Raw genomic sequence first — 22467 nt, 5'->3', positions numbered from 1 at the left:
AGCCACAGAAGCTGTTGAAGACTTTGAATACTTTTTGTGCTGGAGGTGTGGTCCATTCCTATAGTGAGGTCAGACATGAGAGGAGTGTGCAGTCAGATGGAAAGCTGGCTGGCATGTGTGCCGAACCAGAGAATTTGATACAACTGGTAAGTGGCCTGTATTTATATAGCGCTTTACTAGTCCCTAAGGACCCCAAAGCGCTTTACACATCCACTCATTCACCCATTCACACACACATTCACACACATATCCACACACTGGTGATGGCAGCTACATTGTAGCCACAGCTGGGACGCACTGACAGAGGCGAGGCTGCCGGACACTGGCGCCACCGGGCCCTCTGACCACCACCAGTAGGCAACGGGTGAAGTGTCTTGCACAAAGACACAACGACCGAGACTGTCCAAGCCAGGGAGCGAATAGGCAACCTTCCGATTACAAGGCGAACTCCCAACTCTTGAGCCATGATCGTCCACAACTGCACAATAAATTAAAACTGCTACACAATTATAAGAATAGTGTGTCAGTTCACTGTCCTTTAGGCCTTCCTTCATACCAAAAGAGAAACTGGTTTGCAGTGTGAGCTTTTGCAGAAGGAAATCCCAAACTAGTGTTGGCAGTGTAAATCAGTGTTTAAATCAGACACCAAACTAACATCAAAGAGTTGATGTTAGTAACATTTCACCTCTCTGCAGCAGATTCTTGCTGGGCTTTTTAATTTCATTTAATGGCTTCATCTTTAGATGCATCACTCTTTAAAGACACACAGCTGGGTGGAGGTCCATGTTGGTTCCTGTGAATAATGATGTGAGTGCTGAGCTGTGACATGGAGAAGAGTCATGGACAGTTAGAGATGGTCATCTCACCTCTGAGCTTTGGTCTGGCTCTCATGTTCCCCACACAGAGTGCTTTTAGAGGGAGGGGCTCCCTCCTCTCTGTCCTCACACTGATCCATGCTGCTGAATCCACATCAGCTCACACACACTTTCTACCTTCACCTGCAGAGGAAACACAAATCATTCATGTGCACATCAACTGAAATCCTCCTTTCCATCACTGTGCTGTCCAAATATCAGCTGCTTCTTTCCTGCTTCATCTCAGTGTCAGCTGAATGCAGTCAGACAGCAGTGTGAGGCAGAGGAAGCCGCTCTACTTCAGCTGCTCTACTTCTACTATCAGTCCACTAGATGGAGCCGTGAAGCAAACATGATGCATTCACTGATACACACTGATTCACTGGCTGTATCCCAATTCAGGGTCTGCAGCCTTGAAGGCTGCATTTTAAGGGCGAATACGTCACAGCAACGCGACAAAGGCTGTCCCAATTCAAAGGCTGCTCGAAATGCGGCCCTCTAATGCGTCTTTCATTTCCCTGAATTTTAAGGATGTGGCGGTGTAGACTTCATGGACCCAACATATCCCAGACTTCATAGCGTGGCGGTGGGTGTGGATAATTTTGCCGAAAAAAAAACACGGCTGAAGTGGGGCGGCTGAAGAGTAAACTTTGAAAGTAAGTACTGAATATTATGGTTCTTATTTATGTGCAAATGTTTAATAATGAAGAACATTAAAACATTACTGTTGGACACATGTCGGCAAAGTTATGTGAAATTAGCGATTTTTGTACTTTCAGCGTTTACTTGGTTTTACAGCCTTTACTTTAACTACTTTTCCATCATGTGTGCTGTCCAAATATCAGCTGCTTCTTTCCTGCTTCATCTCACTGTCAGCTGTATGCAGTCAGACAGCAGTGTCCCTGACACACAGATTCACTGTGACTGGAAGCTTCGGTCATGTTGACAGTGTGAGTTCAGGTTTTGATCTCAGAGCTTATATTGAGCCATAATGGCTCCTTTAAACTCTCCTGTGTCTGCTGTGTCGCATGCTCACCTCTTCTCCACTGTCTTAATATGCTGCTCTCTTCAGCTCCTCTCTCAAACTCAAACTTGATAACGCCATCAGATATTTAACACGTTGTTAAAATTTTTATTGTATACATTGACTCAATTATCTGAACACATTAGCAAATATCAGACTGGAGAAAAGCAAAATAAATCATTTGATGCGATTGAAGGTCAAAGGTCACTGCTGGATACCAACACTGTTGCTGCAGATACAGGCTGATGTTTAATGTTCATCGTTTGCCTTCTGCTGCTGTTGTTTCTGCTGGACTCTGAGCTCTTAATGACACCAGTCTGCACAGTGACAACACTTCTCTTTATACATGTATTTTTTTCTTTTTTCCAATAATTCTCTCCGTTTAAACTCATTTCTTTATTTGTTGACTTATTTGATTGACTGATTAAAAAAAAAAGGAAAAAAAGTAAACTAGTTACCATGAGTAGATTTCTGGTTAATGATGTGCCTTCCTGCAGTCTCTAGTTTTGCATTTCAACAGTTTGCTATTTAACCCTTTAAGACCTACCATAGAACCAAGTCCGCCAGAGCTTATATTATATTTTTACATGCTGTGGAGCCATTTTTTGGAGCATTTCAATTTGCTATACATCAATACAACCATTATAGCCCAAATTTTAATAATATTAATAGCATTAAGTGCATAGTAATGCTGCGAGATCGATCAACTTTAGACCAGACAATCAAACTACGGAGGCTCCGGAAAAGTGCAATCAAACGATGAGTTTGTCTTCTGACCAAAATACATGTTGTGGATACTTATAAAGCAGTGGGGTACACGCCCCCCCATGGCGTCAATGACAGATTAGAATAGGTTCCAGACATTAGTCACAGTTACTCGTACATCTTGTACATCTTTTAATAGCTATAAGCAGACATAGAACTTCTCTTTTCTATAACCCCTTCCATACAAGGTAATAATCTTAAGCCCTCAGGGTCTCTGAGGCTAATTATTGACTCTGATCATCTGTTACCAAGTAGAATAAAATGCAACAGGTTTGCAACAAGAAGCTGGAAACATTGGGGCCTCTGCTCAGGCCTATTCCTAGATTAATATGTGTATCGTAAGTGTGCATGCAATTAACCTGCTATGTTCTCATCTCCCCTCAGCATGTATCATCTGGACACTCTCACCAGTGAAGCTTAAAACCTTCTAGAATGGAACATCAACTCTTAACCAAGCACATTTATGCATTGTGTATACAATGAACTCAACCTATAGAAATAGAAAGGTCAATGTGATGACAGACATATTCAATGCAATATAAACCCTGTAGGAAATATTACTGATAAATGATACTGTGAAACATGTTATTAATACATTCTTCATAAGGCAGATTATATGGTAGCAATAAAAGAATCTCTGAATCCCAACAATAGTAATTACATAAATTGCAAAAAAGTGCAATAAACTACAAAAAAATTGAAAATCGTTTTTGATTTTTTAACATATATTTCTAGTTAGAGAAATTTAAGAGGCTTATCCCTCAAAAGTGTAAATACAAAAATGTTGCACAAACTAGTTTCCCACCAAAGGAAATTTATTTTAAGTGTCTTCATAGTTTTATTTTTGAGATACACCAATTTTCATATACTGCAGGAAAAACGAAAAAATATATTATAGTGCAAATTTGCAAAATAACAGCATATGCATCAAAATAAACTATTTCCAGCAGTGCAATATGAGTCCTCAGCATCCCAGAAACGACACAGAAAGTCATGAAGTCAAACATAACTTTTAAAAACACCAGTATAGGCTCATAATGGTAAAAAACTACATTTCCGCAAAATAACGTCACTTCCGGTTCCGGGCAGGTCATGCGGTCATGTGATAGTTCGCGCTGATGGACGTAGGAAGTGTTACAAACAGCTGATCTGATCGGCAAAGCGTGTTTCTGGAATATTATGTTTTTGTTGCTGCAAGTGCTTTTTATGCAGCTTTTGCAAAGCTATATGTGGAAGGAAACTGTGACCTAGGACAAGCTGATGTCATCAGATGTAAGTACAACTCCTCCGGTTTCATATGCAAAAAAAATTATTGCGCTAGCTTACGTGGTTGCAGAGCTACCGGGATTTTAAAATAGTTACGCAAAATGGAGCGTGTCCGCTCCGACCGGCTTTAAAGGGTTAAACCAGCTGCTGCTGTTTTGGATTATACCTCATCCTTACAGTCACCCCTCAGGATCCCTGTCCCTGTATACTGCTAACAAATTTCTCAGTCATGTATTTTAAGAGAATAAAAGAAAGAAGGTTTAAACGGAAGGAACAAAATTTAGGTAAATACAAAATCAAAAGACAAAACCCCCCCAAAACAAAAAAATGGAGATGGCTCAATGTGAAAGCATCACTTCCTGTATGGGGATAGCCAACTGTTTACATGTCACATGTATAATTAAACAATAATTTACAGTCTCTTGATTTTTTTTTACCCATCTGACCATCAACTAATTCTGTGCTAACAATACGCATGGAGAAACACACAACAGAAGCTCTTTCCAGTAACACTTTCATGTGTCACTGTCAGCTTGTTTTGAACGGGATTTTCAGAAAAGTGTCGAGTGACTTTTTTTTGTAGAAGTTAGACAATAACAACCATTTTTTTGAGTCATTTAAGATTTAATTTTATCTGCATTGTCACTTAAATTTATTTCCTGAATTAGAACTTTAACAGATAATTTTAAAAAACAAACAAACAAAATAATCAGTTTAATCCAAGAGGAAACTGAGAGCCTTTTGTTTAAGTTTTCTTGTCCTTTACAGCTAAACAGCAGATTGAAATAAAAGCGTTCAGTACAAAAATGACTCATCTGATAGTGGGACTCTCAACCATTTGACCTTAGAACTGAAGAAGCTTCTCGGATGAGAGGTGAAACGTCTTCAAGCAACTTAAAGGAGTCCAGACACTTTTCTTTGCAAGCTCCTTTGACTACATCATAATAAATGCTGCTTTTCTCATTGGGATTCTAACCAGGTCCATAATAAATGGATTTGCTGAGCTCAGCATTTTCTGCTTTGATGAAAGATAAACATGAAGCTGGATTTCTTGTTGAAAATGCAAAGGAGCTGGTTGTGAACTAAGCTTCAGAGAAACACTACATACTGATATCCAATGTGAAGCTTTGAGTGGAAAAAGACATGAAAAGGGTTCTCTTTTGGAAAGAGCCATTTAAAGATGCAATACTCAAACAGAAGTTTGAACCTGTACTATTAGAGCCATAAAGGGAATTTCGACAATATAGACTTTAAATCCAAATGGAATATTTATTTAAGCAATGTTGCAGGAACAAAGAAAACCGCTTAATCAGATGATCTCAATTATACAGTCAGATTAATTAAAAAAAATTCCATAAACTTCCTAATCTACCCTATGGTGATTACAATTTCATCTACTGGTCTGTGGATGGTTGAGAGAGTAGGGAGAGAGTCAAGTCCTGGCCAGTAATGCATTCTTCTCCCAGTCTTGCTAGCGCAAACCCACATATGGAAGCAGTTACTCAGTTGAAAGTAATCCAAGTCTTCTCGGCTTCAAATCAACTCCACACAAGTGAGCAGAGAAAAACAACAATTACATTTCCAAATTTTAACTCCACAGTGATTTGGTTAAAATATAGATTCTCAAATATTATCTCTTATCACTGCACCAAACTACAAGAAATAAAAACTAAATATTCTCAGACAACATTTTTTACATCCTCTTCACAGGCTTGCACCACTCTGATTTCTCTTGAGAAAGTTGATAATGAGTTTCCACTTCTCTTGACACCAGACCAGTACAGGCTTTTCTATTTGATTCAGAATCAACACTAAGTCTAAAGAGCACGCTCTTTTCATCACACAGATTACATTATTTGATTACATTTAAAAAAAAAAAAAAAAAGACTATTTTAACATCATTTGCAAAATCATATGTAAATATACTCATCTGTAGACCTTTGTATTACATTTACCATAATAAGACTGGGCGTTATTCTTTATTTACTATTCATAAACGGGGATAAGCTGAAGATTTCACTCCTACTGAAACAAAAAAACATCAATTTAACCACAGCAGCTTAGACTGAAATCTATTTAGGAACATCTTTCCATAAACCAACATGATTGTACTGTTATTGAACAATCCGGTCACAGAAATGATGTAGTAGAGTTGCTGTGCTAAATTTAGGTGTACCTCTGAAACTCCCAAATGTCTTCTCAAAAACTGTGTTCTTATCTTCTCTGTTCAGACCTTCCTTCCTGTCCTGCTTCCAAAAATGACTCAAATAACCACAGCATGAGCGACACTGTAAATTCCATGTTTTGAGTGAAAAAAGAAAGAAAAAAAACATCTGGACCCTGGAATAATGGTAGCTTCCATTTTTTAAGGACTGAAGAGGAAGAAGTTTCCAAGGAATCGTTTAGAACAGTTTAAAAGAACTTTTTAAGAACTGATTGAATCCATGAATCTGAAAACGTGTTACTGAGTAAAAGAGACTGATATGTACAGATTGAACAACAGTCTGTTCAACAGTCAGACTGTTTCTCTAACAGGAGGATGCTCTTTACACTCAAACCTGCACAGAGTCACTGACGAACCAGACCAGACTGTAAACCCAGGATAAAGAGTTTCAGTGAATGTGGTGTTGAAGGTGTGGAGGTGGATCAGAGTGTCAGAGGAGACTCTGTAGAAGGACAGAGTGCCAGCAGGACAGTCCACATACACTGCTACTCTGTTAGAGTCAGAGGAGGAGGAGGAGGAGGAGGAGATGGAGATGGATGTTTTTATGTTATTGTGCCAGACACAAAGAGGAATATAATTGGAGCACCACAAACTCCAGGACTGATCATTCCATCCAAACACACAGTCAGGACTCTCTCCTTTCCTTCTGGTTCTTCTATAACTCACAGACATGCGAACATTTCCTCTCCACTCAACCTCCCAGTAACAGCAACCAGTCAGACCATTTCTGCAAAGCAGCTGAGGGCAAATATCAAATCTGTCTGGATGATCAGGATACGACTGAACCTCCTCCACATATGTCACCTGGCTGTTGTTGTCAGATAGTTGGAGGTTTGTGTGAACTGTGTTTGTGTCGATTGTGAGTTGACAGGAATCTGATGGAGAGAACAAACACAATCCAGCTGCAGTTATTGATCCATCATCTGTTCATTGATTGACACTTTGATGATGACTCCTGACATCAGAGATGTGAATAAGTGATGTGACAGTTTGAAGATGGTTGAATGTGTGCTGCTTTGTTTTCATGAATCACATTAAAAACACACTTACACTTCCTCAGACCTGGTGTCAACCATCGTTCTCCAGCAGGCTCCACCCTGAAAGGAGGAGGGGGGGTCAGAGCAGCACAGTGTCTTCAGCATGCACACATGGACATTACATCGCTCTCATATTTATCAGTGTCTACATACTGTTAGACACTGATAAAGAAACAGTCCAACATTTTCAGAAATACACTTCAATCCATACGTGGATCAAACTGCTGATGATTTGGTCTGATCCTGGATCTGTCAGTACACCACTGTATTGAATGAAATATGACTGACTCAAACTGTGAACTCATGTCTTTTCAATACAAATCCCCTGTACTTCCTGGATACCTGTTTGTTCCAGTGGTATGGAGTCTGGAGGAGCATGAGCATAAGTGGCTGAAGAGGAGCGAGAGTGTGGACTATTTTCCTGCGTTCCTTTCCCTGGAGACACCTTGTATATATGTTGCATTGTTGGATTGTAAATAAACTTGTGAACTCTCTTTTCCTAAAATCTGAGTCTGCACCAGAGTCCTTTCTGTCAGCATTGACAGATTTAATTTATGCCCTTTTCTTTTTTAACTTGTGATGCGTTTATATCCCATGAGTTACAGGGCTTCTAAACCCCTTTTCATCATTTAAAGCTATTGTTTATTATTGTCACATGGGGGTGTTGTGAGGCTGTCTTTCGTTTATGATGAAGATACGACTAGTACCCAGGAAGCATAATTTTTTCCTTGCCTGTGAGATCTCCCCTCTAATGTCAACCATATGGAAAAGATATATATAAATCCTATAAAGTTTTTATCTGTCTTGTATGAAACTTGTATGAAAAGCATACAGGAGTGAAAGCACATATAAGATCCCTTGAAAAATTATATAATGAAACTTGTATGTTTTATATACTTACTAAAAAAATATATGAAAGTAATGAGAAAGTGGCCACTTTCATGAGTAAATCATATATGTTTTTACTATTTCTTTTCCATATGGGCAGTCAAGTGTGTGTCGAAGTGCAACAGGAAAATATCTTTGTATGCAGTGCTGGAAACCAATTAATGACCAAATTCTTTTTACATATCAATCGTACTAATCATCAGCTCATGGTTTACCAGACAGCAAATTTTTTATAAAGTCATAAAAAGAATCACTCTGAGGCTAACAAACATATCAATGGGTGCAGGAAGCTGAGGATAAGGAATTTTTCGTAGCAAGTAATCCAAATTATGCCACAGTATATAAATGACTGACCTCGTGCTGAGAACGGATCGCTTCAGGTATTCTTCTGACTGAAGTTTGGCCTGTTTTCAGCATCTGTTCCTGCTATTAAATTGCATTTGTCTCTGACCATCAAAGACCCTCAAGTTCAGATTTATTGAGGCAAAAAAAGTTTGCGTTTATTCTCCAGCTTGTCTTTGCTGTGTTTACATCGTTAGATGCCAGCTAGCCCAACTTGAGTAACCCTATAAACATTCCTGAAGTAAGAAAAATTAGGTTTTCTTACTTCATTTATGTCAGAAGTGATAGAGCTGTACATTTTAAGTTTTGAGAAACAAACAGGAAGTGAGTGAAGGACACAGTAAATGTTCCAGTGAAAAGGCTTTCAGTTTTCACTGGAAATGTTTCCAGCTCTTCCTCCTCTATTAGACATTCTCCCCATACCTAAGAGTGTCCAGTCTCCAGCTTGGATCCTTTAGTCCAGCCAACAGCAGCTTCATTCCTGAGTGTCCTGGATGATTGTAGCTCAGGTCCAGCTCTCTCAGATGGGAGGGGTTGGAGCTCAGCGCTGAAGTTAGAGAAGTACAGCCTTCCTCTGTGATCAGACAGCCTGACAGCCTACAGAAATGTGCCATTAATACGTTACATTAATACATTAATTTATAAATAAATCAACTATTAATATAATAACCGATATGTAAAAAAACAAAAAAGATGCATTCTTAGATCCCAAACCTATGCCAGTGCATCTCAGGGTGGGGGGGCTTGTGAACAGCTCCTGGGTTGGCTGGGTCAGGAAAACTACAAGATTAAACCTGTGGATTGAGCTGCTGTGGACCCAGCTGCTCTGGATCCAGCTCAGGCACGTGCAGAGGGGAGCACCCGCCCCTTTCCTGATGGGTGCCCAAAGTGTCCTTTTGTTGAGGCAACTTTTTTTTTATTTGTGCCTCAACTGTCAGTCTTTTACCCAAGGTAATCTGCCATTTTTGAAGGGTTTAGGTCAAAGAACAAAGACCATGACAATAACTAACTAGACAGCTCTTTCTCTTTATATTTATCCTCATCGTATCTTCGTTGACCAAGTATATTGAGATTGATTCTGGACTTTTTGAAATTATTAAATATTGGTCTTAGTCTCTGTGTATATTATTCTCTTCTGCATCTGAAATCTGTTATGGTTCTTAATTTTTGCTCTGTTATGTTAGTTGCTTTGCATCTCTCTGTCTCTCTCTTTATACTGTCTCTCTCTCTGTCCCTTTCTTTCTGTCTCTCTTTTCCGCCCTCTCCCACACCTCACCTATATCTCTGTGTTTGTTTACCTTTTCAGTATGTTTAGTAGTGTCTCTTAAGTTTAGGTCTCTGCCTGGGTCTCTGTCCATTTTATTGTGATAGTCACTTGTCCTGTGTACATCGTGTTCAGTTTTGCTTCTCCTGTCTTAGTCAGATTTAGGTTATTTATCTTTCCTGGTGTGTTCCATCTTCCTGATTTCAATGATTTTAGCGCTCTGTCTCCTTCTGTCTGTTTTCACAATCTCCATCATGCTATGTCTCCTGTATTATATTCTCCCTCTTCAACTCAGAATCATGGCAAAACATGCAATAGACACGCAGGTTCACCATGTCCATTTCACGCTTTGCCTCTTAAAAACATGAAATGAAAGTTTAATTATCCATTCATCCCTCCATCCATCCATCTTCATCCGTTTTATACGGAGCCGGGTCGCGGGGGCAGTAGCCTAAGCAGAGAAGCCCAGACCTCCCTCTCCCCAGCCACCTCCTCCAGCTTATCCGGAGGAACACCAAGGCGTTCCCAGGCCAGCCGAGAGATATAATCTCTCCAGCGTGTCCTGGGTCTGCCCCGGGCCTCCTCCCGGTGGGACATGCCCGGAACACCTCACCCAGGAGGCGCTCAGGAGGCATCCTAGTCAGATGCCCGAACCACCTCAGCTGGCTCCTTTCGATGTGGAGGAGCAGCGGCTCTACTCTGAGCCCCTCCCGGATGGCCGAACTTCTCACCCTATCTCTAAGGGAGAGGCCAGCCACCCTTCGGAGGAAGCTCATTTCCGCCGCTTATATCCGCGATCTCGTTCTTTCGGTCACTACCCACAGCTCGTGGCCATAGGTGAGGGTAGAGACGTAGATCGACATAAATTACGTAAATTAAGAGCGTCGCTTCTACACTCAGGTCCCTCTTCACCATGACGGACCGGTGCAGCGTCCGCATTACTGCAGCTGCAGCCCCAATCCGTCTGTCGATCTCCAGCTCCCTTCTCCCATCACTCGCGAACAAGACCCTGAGATACTTGAACTCCTCCACTTGGAGCAGGAACTCATTCCTGACCCGGAGTGGGCACTCCACCTTTTTCCAGCTGAGAACCATGGCCTCAGATTTGGAGGTGCTGATCCTCATTCCCGCTGCTTCACACTCGGCTGCGAACCGTTCCAATGCGAGCTGGAGGCCTTCACCTGATGAAGCCAACAGAACCACATCATCCGCAAAAAGCAGAGATGAGATTCTGAGGCCACCAAAGTGAAAGCCCTCCACCACTTGGCTGCGCCTAGAAATCCTGTCCATAAAAATTATGAACAGAATTGGTGACAAAGGGCAGCCCTGGCAGAGTCCATCACCCACCGGGAATGAGTCCGACTCATTGCCGGCTATGTGAACCAAGCTCTTGCAACGGTTGTATAGGGATCGAATGGCCCATAGCAATGGGCCAGACACCCCATACTACCGCAGCACCTCCCACAGGACACCCCGAGGGACACTGTCAAATGCCTTCTGCGAGTCCACAAAACACATGTAGACTGGTTGGGCAAACTCCCATGCACCCTCAAGTATCCTCGAGCGGATAAAGAGTTGGTCCAGTGTTCCACAACCAGGACGAAAGCCGCATTGTTCCTCCTGTATCCGAGGTTCGACTAGCGGACGAACTCTCCTTTCCAGCAACCTGGCATAGACTTTCCCAGGGAGGCTGAGGAGTGTGATCCCCCTGTAGTTGGAACACACCCTCCAGTCCCCCTTCTTAGAGCTGGGGACCAACACCCCGGTCTGCCAGTCCACAGGTACTGCCACTGATCTCCACGCAACATTGTAGAGGCGTGTCAACCAGGACAGCCCTACAACGTCCAGAGCCTTCAGGAACTCAGGGCGGACCTCATCAACACCAGGGGCTCTGCCACCAAGGAGTTGTTTAACTACCTCAGTGACCTCGCCTCCGGAAATTGGCGGGTCATTCCCCTCATCCACAGACTCTGCTTCCTCCTCGGAAGACGTGTCAGTGCGATTAAGGAGGTCCTCGAAGTATTCCTTCCACCGCCTGACAATTTTCTCAGTCGAAGTCAGCAGCGCTCCGCCAGCACTATACACAGTGCAGGTAGAGCACTGCTTTCCCCTCCTGAGATGCCTGACGGTTTGCCAGAATCTCTTCGAGGCAGTCCGGAAGTCTTTTTCCATGGCCCCTCCTAACTCCTCCCACACCCGAGTTTTTGCTTCAGCCACTGCCCGAGTCGCATTACGCTTGGCCTGTCGATAGCTGTCGGCTGCCTCTGGAGTCCCACAGGCTAACCAAGCCCAATAGGACTCCTTCTTCAGCCTGGTGGCTCCCTTCACCTCTGGTGTCAACCATTTGGTTCAGGGATTACCACCACGGCAGGCATCAACCACCTTGCAGCCACAGCTCAATGCAGCAGCTTCAGCAATGGAGACGCTGAACATGGTCCATTCGGACTCATTGTCCCCAGTCTCCCTCGGAATGCTGTTGAAGCTCTGCCGGAGGTGTGCGTTGAAGATCTCACGGACTGGGGCCTCTGCTAGACGTTCCCAGCACACCCTTACTACGCGTTTAGGTGCGCCAGGTCTGTCCAGCGTCCTCCCCAGCCACCTGATCCAACTCACCACCAGGTGGTGATCAGTTGACAGCTCAGCCCCTCTCTTTACCCGAGTGTCCAGAACATATGGTCGCAGGTCTGGTGATACGATTACAAAATCGATCATCGACCTGTGGCCTAGAGCGTCCTGGTGCCACGTGCACTTATGGACACTCTTATGTTCGAACAACGTGTTTGTTATGGCTAACTGTGATTTGCACAGAAGTCCAATAACAAAACACCGCTCGGGTTCAGATCAGGGAGGCAGTTTCTCCCAATCACGCCCCTCCAGATCTCACTGTCATTACCCACATGAGCATTGAAGTCTCCTAGCAGGACAACAGAGTCTCCAGGTGGCGCACCTTCCAGCACCCCACCCAGGGACTCTAAGAAGGCTGGGTACTCTGAACTGCCACTCGGCGCATAACCGCAGATGACAGTCAGGACCCGTTCCCCGACCATAAGGCGCAGGGAACAAACCCTCTCACCCACCGGGAAAAACCCCAACGTACCGGCAGCAAGCCGAGGGGATATTAAAATACCCAACCCAGTCCGCCGCCTCTCACCAGGGGCAACTCCAGACTGAGACAGAGTCCAGCCCCTCTCCAGGAGACTGGTTCCAGAGCCCAAGCCATGCGTATAGGTGAGCCCGACTATATCTAGCCAGTACCTCTCAACCTCACGCACTAACTCAGGCTCCTTCCCCACCAGAGAGGTGACATTCCATGTCCCAATTGCCAGTCTTGGCAGCTGGGGATCAGTCCGCCAGGGCCTCCTCTCCTGTCCGTCGCCCGACACACAATGCAGCCGACCCCTATGGCGCCTCCTGCGGGTGGTGGCCACCAGACGCTCGCCCTCGGGCACCCTCCCCAGGCCTGGCTCCAGGGCGGGGCCCCGGTAACCCTATCCCGGGCAGGGTAAACTGTTCCCTCGATGTTACCTTCATAAGGGTTTAATTACACGAATATAATTGATTTAATAATTTTTGGAAAAGTTTGGATCCTGACCTGAGAGCTTCCAGTGTACAGTGTGGACTCTTTAGTCCATCAGACAGAAGCTTAACGCCTGAATCCCGCAGGTTGTTGTTACTCAGGTCCACCATTCTCATTGAACTGAGAACTGAGGACAGCGTTTCACAGCTTCTCTCCAAAAGGTTACAGCCAGACAGTCTGAAAAACAAAGGTATTTAGGATCAAATGAAACCAATTTAAGTGTTCAACCCAAACAAGAAAGATAAAAAGTTTAATATGCACCTAATTAGGGATGGGTATCGAAAACCGGTTCTATTTGAGAACCGGTTCCCACTGTTTCAATTCCTTGGAATTGTTTGCCATTTTTGCAAACGATTCCCTTATCGATTCCAGTCGCCCTGAATGACGTCACTACGTTGCGGAGCGTAATTTACCTGGCAGGAAACACTACGAATATGCAAAAGCATTTGCTCACAAAACACGTGATAACCTTAAATGAATGTCGTATTTTTAATTCCGCTCCGGACTCGTGAATCTCAACCCAGCAGCAGCGGTAACGTTTGCACGTCCTCTCCCGTTAATGCGGCAGGTAAATAATCAACTAACAGTGCATATTATGTTAGCGCGATCTGCCTTATCTGCCATTACTGCCATTACTGTGCGTTTAGGTGACCATGATGAGAGACACAGACAGAGTCTGGCTGGCGCTCGCTGGCAGTTCTTGCTGCAGTCTACCGGTAGCGTCTCCTTTCAAGCCAGGATAGACTAATGTTACCGAGCAGTGACTAAGCTTATGGTAAAAGGCTTGCACCCATTTGCCACAGCAGATGCCCCCGATCGGTAAGTGAATGTGTTTAATTGTAGGCAGGGACATTACTGGATATTCTTGTGTAATTGCTACAGAATAATTTATGTTATACTTTGTTATTGCTACAGAAGAATATTTATTTTATTATTTTACATTTACAATTTTTTTCCCCGGGGTCCCTGTGACACCACATTGAAGAGCCGTAGGCTGGATCTCTTAAGATCTCACTGCTGGGTTTGTAAGGCCATGTTACTCCTAAATTTCTATCTTGTTCAAAGAGAAGATATAAAACAAAGTTCTAAGCTAATCGACCTTAGTGTTCTCCTTTTTTAAAAAAGAATCGATAAGAGAATCGATAAAGAATCGAATCATTAAACAGAATCGAAAATGGAATCGGAATTGTGAAAATCTTATCAATACCCATCCCTACACCTAATGCATAACAAAATAACTTAAAATACATATATATTACATTTCCTCATTAAAACACAGATATACCACATTATTTAAATGGAAACCAGTAAGGACTTGTTAGATTTAGCGATTCTAGTCTAGCACTCTGTCAGTGCGTCCCAGGGTGGCTGTGGCTACAATGTAGCTTGCCATCACCAGTGTGCGAATATGTGCGTGAATGGGTGGATGACTGGATGTGTAAAGCGCTTTGGGGTCCTTAGGGACTAGTAAAGCGCTGTATAAATACAGGCGATTTACCATTTACCAATTTAGTTCAGTACCTGCAGGTACAGTCATATAGTACTGCTGATCACTTTCCTAATTTTAAAATCCGTGAGTATTGTTCCTTGATACAGTTCAAAATAATCTTTTTTTTTTTTTATAATAACATACCGAACAATGCTATAGACAATCAGCTCATCTTTTATTTAAAATAAGCTGTTTAAGTATGGTTAAGGAAAGCCCTCAGTTCTTGTAAAATCCACTTTCCATGACTTATGGTTTAGAGGTTAGTAAAAACTGTAACCATACTAAAAGAAATCTGCCTTATTATTGGAAAGCTAATTTCTTCAGAAACAATTATATATATTTTAGAACATGATTTAAAAAATCCAGCCTCGGATAAAGCGCATGAAGATGGACGGATGGATGGATTTAAAAAATATGACAGGAGGGAGTGAAAACAAACACAAATATTGCACCAGGGCATTTGTTTGGGAAACAGTACGATAATATTTTGCTTAGTGTAGGATATAATTGCAGCCTGCAAACACTCCTTTCAATGTGAGAGAAACTAAAATGTTATGAATTAATTGTAAAACATTTGCTCTAAAATACCAAAAAAGCAATGAGTAAAATGTAATTCAGTGGGAACTCCAATTATGGAAGCCTTCAAGGAAGACATAATTTTTATTACTTTGCTGTAATTTTCTGATACCTAGCAGCCCACTTTTGAACACACTTGGAAAACCTTCAAAACTTAAATGACCAATAAGGTGAAGTCCAAGTTTTCCTTTAACTTGGATTTCATGATGATTGCCATATCAGAGATGTAAAAGAAAAAGAGAAAAAAAAACTAACAGTAAGTTACAAACCAACTGACAGCCAGAAAAAAAATGAATATAAGAAATCTGTGTTAGAAACCTGAGGCTGGTAAACCTAAGTCCTATGTCCTATGTTCTTAATTTGGTAAAATGGATACGCTGACTGCTTGGTAATAAAAGCTGAATAATTATACAGGGTGGGCCATTGGTGTATATGGATACACCGTAATAAAATGGGAATGGTTGGTGATATTAAAGTTCTGTTTGTGGCAGATCAGTATATGTGAGGGGGCAAACTCCTCAAGATAGTTTGTGACCATGGTGGCCATTTAGAAGTCGGCCATCTTGGACACAACTTTTGTTTTTTCAATAGGAAGAGGGCCATGTGACACATCAAAACTTATTGGTAATGTCACAAGAAAAACAACCATTCCCATTTTATTACAGTGTATCCATATAAATGGCCCACCCTGTAGAGAGCGTAAACTGGTTAGGGTGGTAAGGCATAATACTTCTGCAATAAGAACACTGATTATGACATTTTTCAAACATCCGAGACAAACTGAATTGAAGAGAACACCGGATAAGTCTACATGCTTTTGATATGAAAAAAAATTGGTAAGGATTTTTTTTTCATGTTTGAAAAGTTATTGATTATCATAAGGTGGGCAATATTGGTCATTTGATAAGGGTCACACTAAAATGTTCTAGAAATTGTGACAATTTCTGCAGCTATGAAATAACTAAAAGAAAGTATCATATACTTGATGAGTGCTGCCAATGTTTTGAGGGGCCTATAGAAATTACATTGTGTCGGTTTTAAATATTGTGTACCTGATTATCTTTTTTTTAATAAACAATTTTAAAAAAGAAAAATGGACTTATGTGTTATGTCTTATACACACAAGCTGTGGGCTAGACTTCCGGGTGAGCGTATGCTGGCGTGTCTGTCTGCCGCTGCTCTCCATGTGTGTGTTCTCCCTGTTTAGCTCCATTTTAATTTTTCGCTAAAGTTTCAGTAAAAAGGACTAGATGTTACAGTCCCTAATAATGCATTGCTTTCAATGAAGGAAGGCTGTTAAAAGGAAAGGCAGCCCAGAAACTTTCCCAGTAGCACACATCGTTATGTGCCTAAACTTTCAGTCTAATCTGCCATTTTTTCTTCCTTGGTTAGGTTTAAGGATTAGAGATCTGATCTAGATTATCATATTAAAATTAGTATTTAATTTTACTGTTTTAGCCTTAGAGCATGGCTTTTTTATTTGACCCTGGAAAAACTGAATCTTATCGTTTTTCCTGTGATTGACTCTCCTGGGGACCTGACTTACCAGCCTAACGCGAGCCCTTGCTGCCCTCTGCATGTACTACTGTTTGGCCTGTCACCGCTGTCAGGGTCTTGTGTGTGGATGAGAAGAAGAGGACCCAAACGCAGGACTCACGGTGCAGGATAATGGTGTTTATCGGAAAGGACGACACAACGAGAGCAGGAGATGAATGGCTGGCTGGCTGACTGGACTGGACTGGACTGGACTGGACTGGACTCAACTCAACTCAACTCAACTGGACTGACTGACTGACTGAACTGAACTGAAAACAAACAACATCAATGACAAGACAGTGAGCGAGTGGAAACTGAGGACTTAAATGCACTGATGAGGATGATAATGAGAGACCGGTGAGTACACAGCTGAACTTAATCAAACTAACATCACACAGGAAAGGAACTGGCACAACAAGGCAGGAAATGTGAACGAACATGAACAAACTGAAAATACAACCCAGGAACCCTGACAACCGCATTCAAGTATCTGTCTTCTAAAGCTGTCGACGGTGTGCACAGTGCCAGGTAGGTAATCACAGCTACTTTTCTGGCACTGGACTGTAAATCGTGCCCCAGTGGCATGCTGGCTAACGCAGTTTAACTTGGCTTTGTGATCAAATGGAGAAACTATGATTCCCCTTTTAATGTATAGATATGTGCATATTTGCATGTACACATATATTTTTACAAAGATATATGGATGTCTCACAATGTTTTCTATAACGTTTTCATCTTATCTATTTTAATTCTTTTTATTTGTTTATATTATCCCTCTGTTCAGCACTTTGGCCGTCACTTGATGTCCTTTAAATGTGCTATATAAATAAAGTTGACTTGACTTGACTACTTACAGAGCTTTGTTGGAAGCTTTGACCACTGGCAACAACTTCAGAAGAGCCTCCTCTGAAGGAGAGTATTTCTTCAGGTCAAACACATCCAGATCTTTTTCTGATGACAGTAAGATGAAGACCAGAGCTGACCACTGAGCAGGAGAAAGTTCATCGGAGAGACTTCCTGATCTCAGGGACTGTTGGATTTCATCCACTAGAGAACAATCATTCAGTTCATTCAGACAGTGGAACAGATTGATGCTTTTCTCTGCAGACAGATTCTCACTGAGCTTCTCCTTGATGTAGTCAACTGTTTTCTGATTGGTCTGTGAGCTACTTCTTGCCAGTGTAAGCAGACCTTGTAGGAGAGTCTGATTGGTCTGCAGTGAAAGACCAAGGAGGAAGCGCAGGAACAAGTCCAGGTGTCCATTTGTACTCTGTAAGGCCTTGTCAACAGCACTCTGGTAGAAGTGTTTCTCTGCAGATTCTCTTGTTTCAGACTTCTGGGAGGTTGTTTGTTGTTCTTCCAGCAGATTGAGTCCAGAATCAATGAAAGTCAGATGGACATGAAGAGCAGCCAGAAACTCCTGAACACTCAGATGGATGAAGCAGAACACCTTGTCCCGGTACAGTCCTCTCTCTTCTTTAAAGATCTGTGTGAACACTCCTGAGTACACTGAGGCTGCTCTGATATCGATGCCACACTCTGTCAGGTCTGATTCATAGAAGATCAGGTTTCCTTTCTGCAGCTGATCAAAGGCCAGTTTTCCCAGAGACTCAATCATCTTCCTGCTCTCTGGACTCCAGTGTGGATCTGTCTCAGCTCCTCCATCATACTTGGCCTTCTTCACTTTGGCCTGAACCACCAGGAAGTGGATGTACATCTCAGTCAGGGTCTTGGGCAGCTGTCCTCCCTCTCTGGTTTCCAGCACATCCTCCAGAACTGTAGCAGTGATCCAGCAGAAGACTGGGATGTGGCACATGATGTAGAGGCTTTGTGATGTCTTGATGTGGGAGATGATCCTGCTGGCCTGCCTCTTATTTCTGAATTTCTTCTTGAAGTACTCCTCCTTCTGTGGATCAGTGAACCCTCTGACCTCTGTCACCATGTCAACAGAGTAAGGAGGGATCTGATTGGCTGCTGCAGGTCGTGTGGTTATCCAGAGGTGAGCAGAGGGAAGCAGGTTCCCTATAATGAGATTTATCAGCAGCTCATCCACTGAGGTGGACTTTCTAGGGTCAGTTAGGATTGTAGTTTTGTGGAAGTCCAGCGGAAGTCGACACTCATCCAGACCATCAAAGATGAACACAACCTGGAAGTCTTCAAAGCTGCAGATTCCTGCTTCTTTGGTTTCAGGAAAGAAGTGATGAACAAGTTCCACCAAACTGAACCTTTGGTCTTTCAGCACATTCAGCTCTCTGAAAGTGAATGGAAATATGAACTGGATGTCCTGGTTGGCTTTGTCTTCAGCCCAGTCCAGGGTGTATTTCTGTGTTAAGACTGTTTTCCCAATGCCAGCCACTCCCTTTGTCAGCACTGTTCTGATTGGTTTATTTCTTTCAGGTGAGGCTTTAAAGATGTCTTCTTGTCTGATTGTTGTTTCTGGTTTGTCTGGTGTCCTGTTTGCTGTTTCAATCTGTCTGACCTCATGCACATCATTGACCTCTGCAGTCCCTCCCTCTGTGATGTAGAGCTCTGTGTAGATCTGATTCAGAAGGGTTGGATTTCCTGCTTTAGCAATCCCCTCAAACACACACTGGAACTTCTTCTTCAGGTTTGACTTAAGTTCATGCTCACTCCAATGGCAGTTCCTAATGGAAGTTCCTAAACAAAAAACAAACAAACCAAAAAAATCAGTGATAGAGTCAGTTGAAGGTATGACGTTTCAATTTCATGAAACGTTAGTACAATGTTTCCCAACATTTTTTAGCTATGGTACATATTTCACTTTAGAAAAATCCCACAGCACACCACCAAACCAAAATATCACACATTAATAATTTTTTCCTGCACACCAGGTATAGCGGAATTGTTCCCAGTATATCTTTTTTTTAATCTTTCTTCTGACCACTACTCATGCTAGGGCCTTCATCTGGGTCAGAACTTTCTCAGGGACCGGTTAACTACTTTTCAGATATTTATCTGTTGCAATTATACTCTGCGTTGTCTCAGCATGACCATGTAATTTCTTCTTCGACTTCTTTTTACTGTCAGTTGACAACACCTTTAATTAGAGTATAACACACTTGATCACTTCTCACACCACACCTATGTGCTGTGGCACAGTGGTTGGAAAACACTGCATTAGTAAATGCCCAATTTATCAATGTGCTTATATCTTTAGAAGAGTAATTCCTAAAGTGTAGGCTGGGGCTCCATAGTGGGCCCCACTAAATGTTTTTGAACTACAACTGTTACTGTATTTTCACGACCATAAGGCGCACTTAAAAGTCTTAGATTTTCTTCAAAAAGTATGGCGCGCCCTATAGCGCAGTGCGCCCTGTGTGTTGTAATGAGGACGTAGTAGAGAACACCATGAGAACGCTAAAGGGTGAAGTGTGGACGTTGACTTTATCGCACATACCTGTATAAAAGAACAGGTATGTGCGTTATGCAGGACATCATTGTTTTAACAACCCTGAAAATGGCAAAGAGACACGCTTACGAAGCACAGTTTAAACTGAAGGCCATCAGCTACGCGGAGGAACATGGAAATCGAACAGCGGCGAGAGAATTTACGATTAACGAATCGATGGTTCGCAAATGGAGGAAGCTAGAAAACAAGCTCCGGCAGGTCAAGAAAACGCAGCTGAGTTTCCGCGGACATAAGGCGAGGTGGCCCGAGTTGGAGGAAAGACTCGAGCGGTGGATCATCGAGCAAAGAACGAGCGGGAGAAGCGTTTCGACGGTCACCATTCGGCTAAAAGCAGTTTCACTTTCACTTTTTATGAAACGGTGCCATTTTTCCATCCGGACCAGGACTACGGTAGCGCAGCAACTTCCAGCGGATTATAATGAAAAGCTGGCCATCTTCCGCTCCTACTGCAGCAAACACATTGGCGACAAAAACATCCAGCCCAGCCACATCACAAACATGGACGAGGTCCCGCTCACTTTTGACATCCCAGTGAGTCACACTGTGGAGAAGAAGGGGACCAGCACGGTAGCGATACGCACAACGGGGCACGAAAAATCTTCTTTTACTGTTGTGCTTGGCTGCCATGCTAATGGATAGAAACTGCCGCCTATGGTGATTTTTAAGCGAAAGACTTTGCCTAAAGAGAAGTTTCCAACAGGAATCATCATTAAGGCAAATGAAAAGGGTTGGATGGATGAGGAAATGATGAAAGAGTGGCTGAGGGAGGTGTATGTAAGGAGACCAGGTGGTTTTTTCCACGCATCACTATCGCTCTTAATCTGTGACTCTATGCGTGCCCATCTCACAGCCGATGTGAAAAAACTAGTGAAACAAATGAACTGTGAGCTTGCTGTCATTCCGGGAGGCCTGACAAAGGAACTCCAACCGCTGGACATCGGTGTGAACCACCCGTTCAAAGTAAGGCTGCGAGCGGCCTGGGAGCGATGGATGACCGATGGAGACCACAGTTTCACCAAGAGTGGAAGGCAGCGCTGGGCGAGTTACGCCACAATTTGCCAATGGATTGTAGATGCTTGGGCTAACATGTCTGCTGGCACTGTTGTTCGAGCTTTTGCAAAAGCCGGCATCATTTCCGAGGAGCCGCACGGCATGGAAAGTGACTCTGACGGTGAAGAAAGTGAACCTGGAATGTTTGATGGAGATTTAGTGCAGCTGTTCAATTCAGACACAGAGGATGAGGACTTCGATGGGTTTGATTGATGATAAAAATGTGAGTACCAAACTTTGTTTTGCTCCTGCTTTATTTTTAAATACGCACACTTGTATGCTCCCTATAATCCAGTGCGCCTTATGTGTGTGTTAAATACAGTAATGGCACACATAACTGAGACTGCGCCTTTTAGTACAGTGCGTCTTATGGTCGTGAAAATACGATAGTTCTATATACTAAATGTATATATCTAAATGTTTTTAGATGTATATATATATATATATATATATATAAAGTGAGTTCAAACAATATTACTCTTGTCTAAATATACTGCTCTTGTATTTAACCTGTCCTAGCGGGAGGTGGGTCACACATTGGCTTAACACTTTGCAGAGTGCTGGGTTGCATTAGCAATTCATAGTCAATATCCTGTGTGGTTTATCATTTTTCTAAATGCAATTCCGAAGAAATACATCATTTTCTATTGTATTTTTATAATGGTGAAGATTTAAGATTGGGTAGTGCCGCTGGATTTTCTAGTTTTTAAGTTGGCCGTAGTTATCTTGACTTTGGAAATGCCTGCTTTTTTGGAAATATCCCCTTACTGGTCTTTAGATTGGCTGCCAGCTTCTCCTGCTTCATTCTCCTTAAGAAGTGCAGTGTGATCTTCACAAATGCCTCTTTGGTGCTCCTCCTCTGCTCTTCATCCTCATCTTCCAAAACATCCGCACAACCCCCTTGACATTGCAAGTATTCTGAGTTATCTGAGCTTAGAACCTTTTGTATCCTCTCCAGTTCGTTTCTCACAAAAGTGATGATGTTGTCCTGCAGGACCTTGAACAGAACAGAACACCATGTGAATGTCACAGTCACCCAATAATACTGACTCAATGGCTGGTGAAAGACAAGACAGGAAAACAGGGAGATCAAGAATGACAAACACAAAAAAAATAAAACGGGAAATGGAAGATGCACACAGTAA

At 42.5% G+C, this 22467-nt stretch overlaps 1 protein-coding gene across 9 annotated transcripts in view; it reads right to left on the bottom strand.

The window, feature by feature from the left end:
• Positions 1-5048: 5048 nt before the first annotated feature.
• The window catches only part of LOC147333631 (stonustoxin subunit beta-like), a 77709-nt gene continuing 60290 nt past the window's right edge, over positions 5049-22467 (bottom strand). The window contains exons 10-15 of one of the 9 annotated variants that reach the window (XM_086286300.1): positions 17570-17582; positions 15625-15630; positions 13257-13418; positions 8824-8997; positions 7184-7230; positions 5051-7008 (exon numbers count right to left, since the gene is read on the bottom strand). In XM_086286300.1, the coding sequence (XP_086142426.1) occupies positions 6425-7008; positions 7184-7230; positions 8824-8997; positions 13257-13418; positions 15625-15630; positions 17570-17582 (986 nt within the window). In that variant the 3' untranslated portion in view covers positions 5051-6424. Of the gene's footprint in view, positions 7009-7183; positions 7231-8823; positions 8998-9114; positions 9329-13256; positions 13419-15624; positions 15631-17569; positions 17583-17696; positions 19501-22090; positions 22320-22467 lie in introns of those variants that run through there. The other 8 variants (XM_086286299.1, XM_086286312.1, XM_086286295.1 and 5 more) reach the window with 8 other exon arrangements.

The sequence above is a fragment of the Aulonocara sp. 'chitande type north' Nkhata Bay genome, linkage group LG3, assembly GCF_057382095.1.
Source record: "Aulonocara sp. 'chitande type north' Nkhata Bay isolate Kocher_YH1m ecotype deep benthic linkage group LG3, A_spYH_male_GT1.1, whole genome shotgun sequence".
NCBI classification, from domain to species: domain Eukaryota; kingdom Metazoa; phylum Chordata; class Actinopteri; order Cichliformes; family Cichlidae; genus Aulonocara; species Aulonocara sp. 'chitande type north' Nkhata Bay.
Note: the sequence above shows the minus strand (reverse complement) of the source record. Positions and strands in the feature narration are given on the sequence as shown.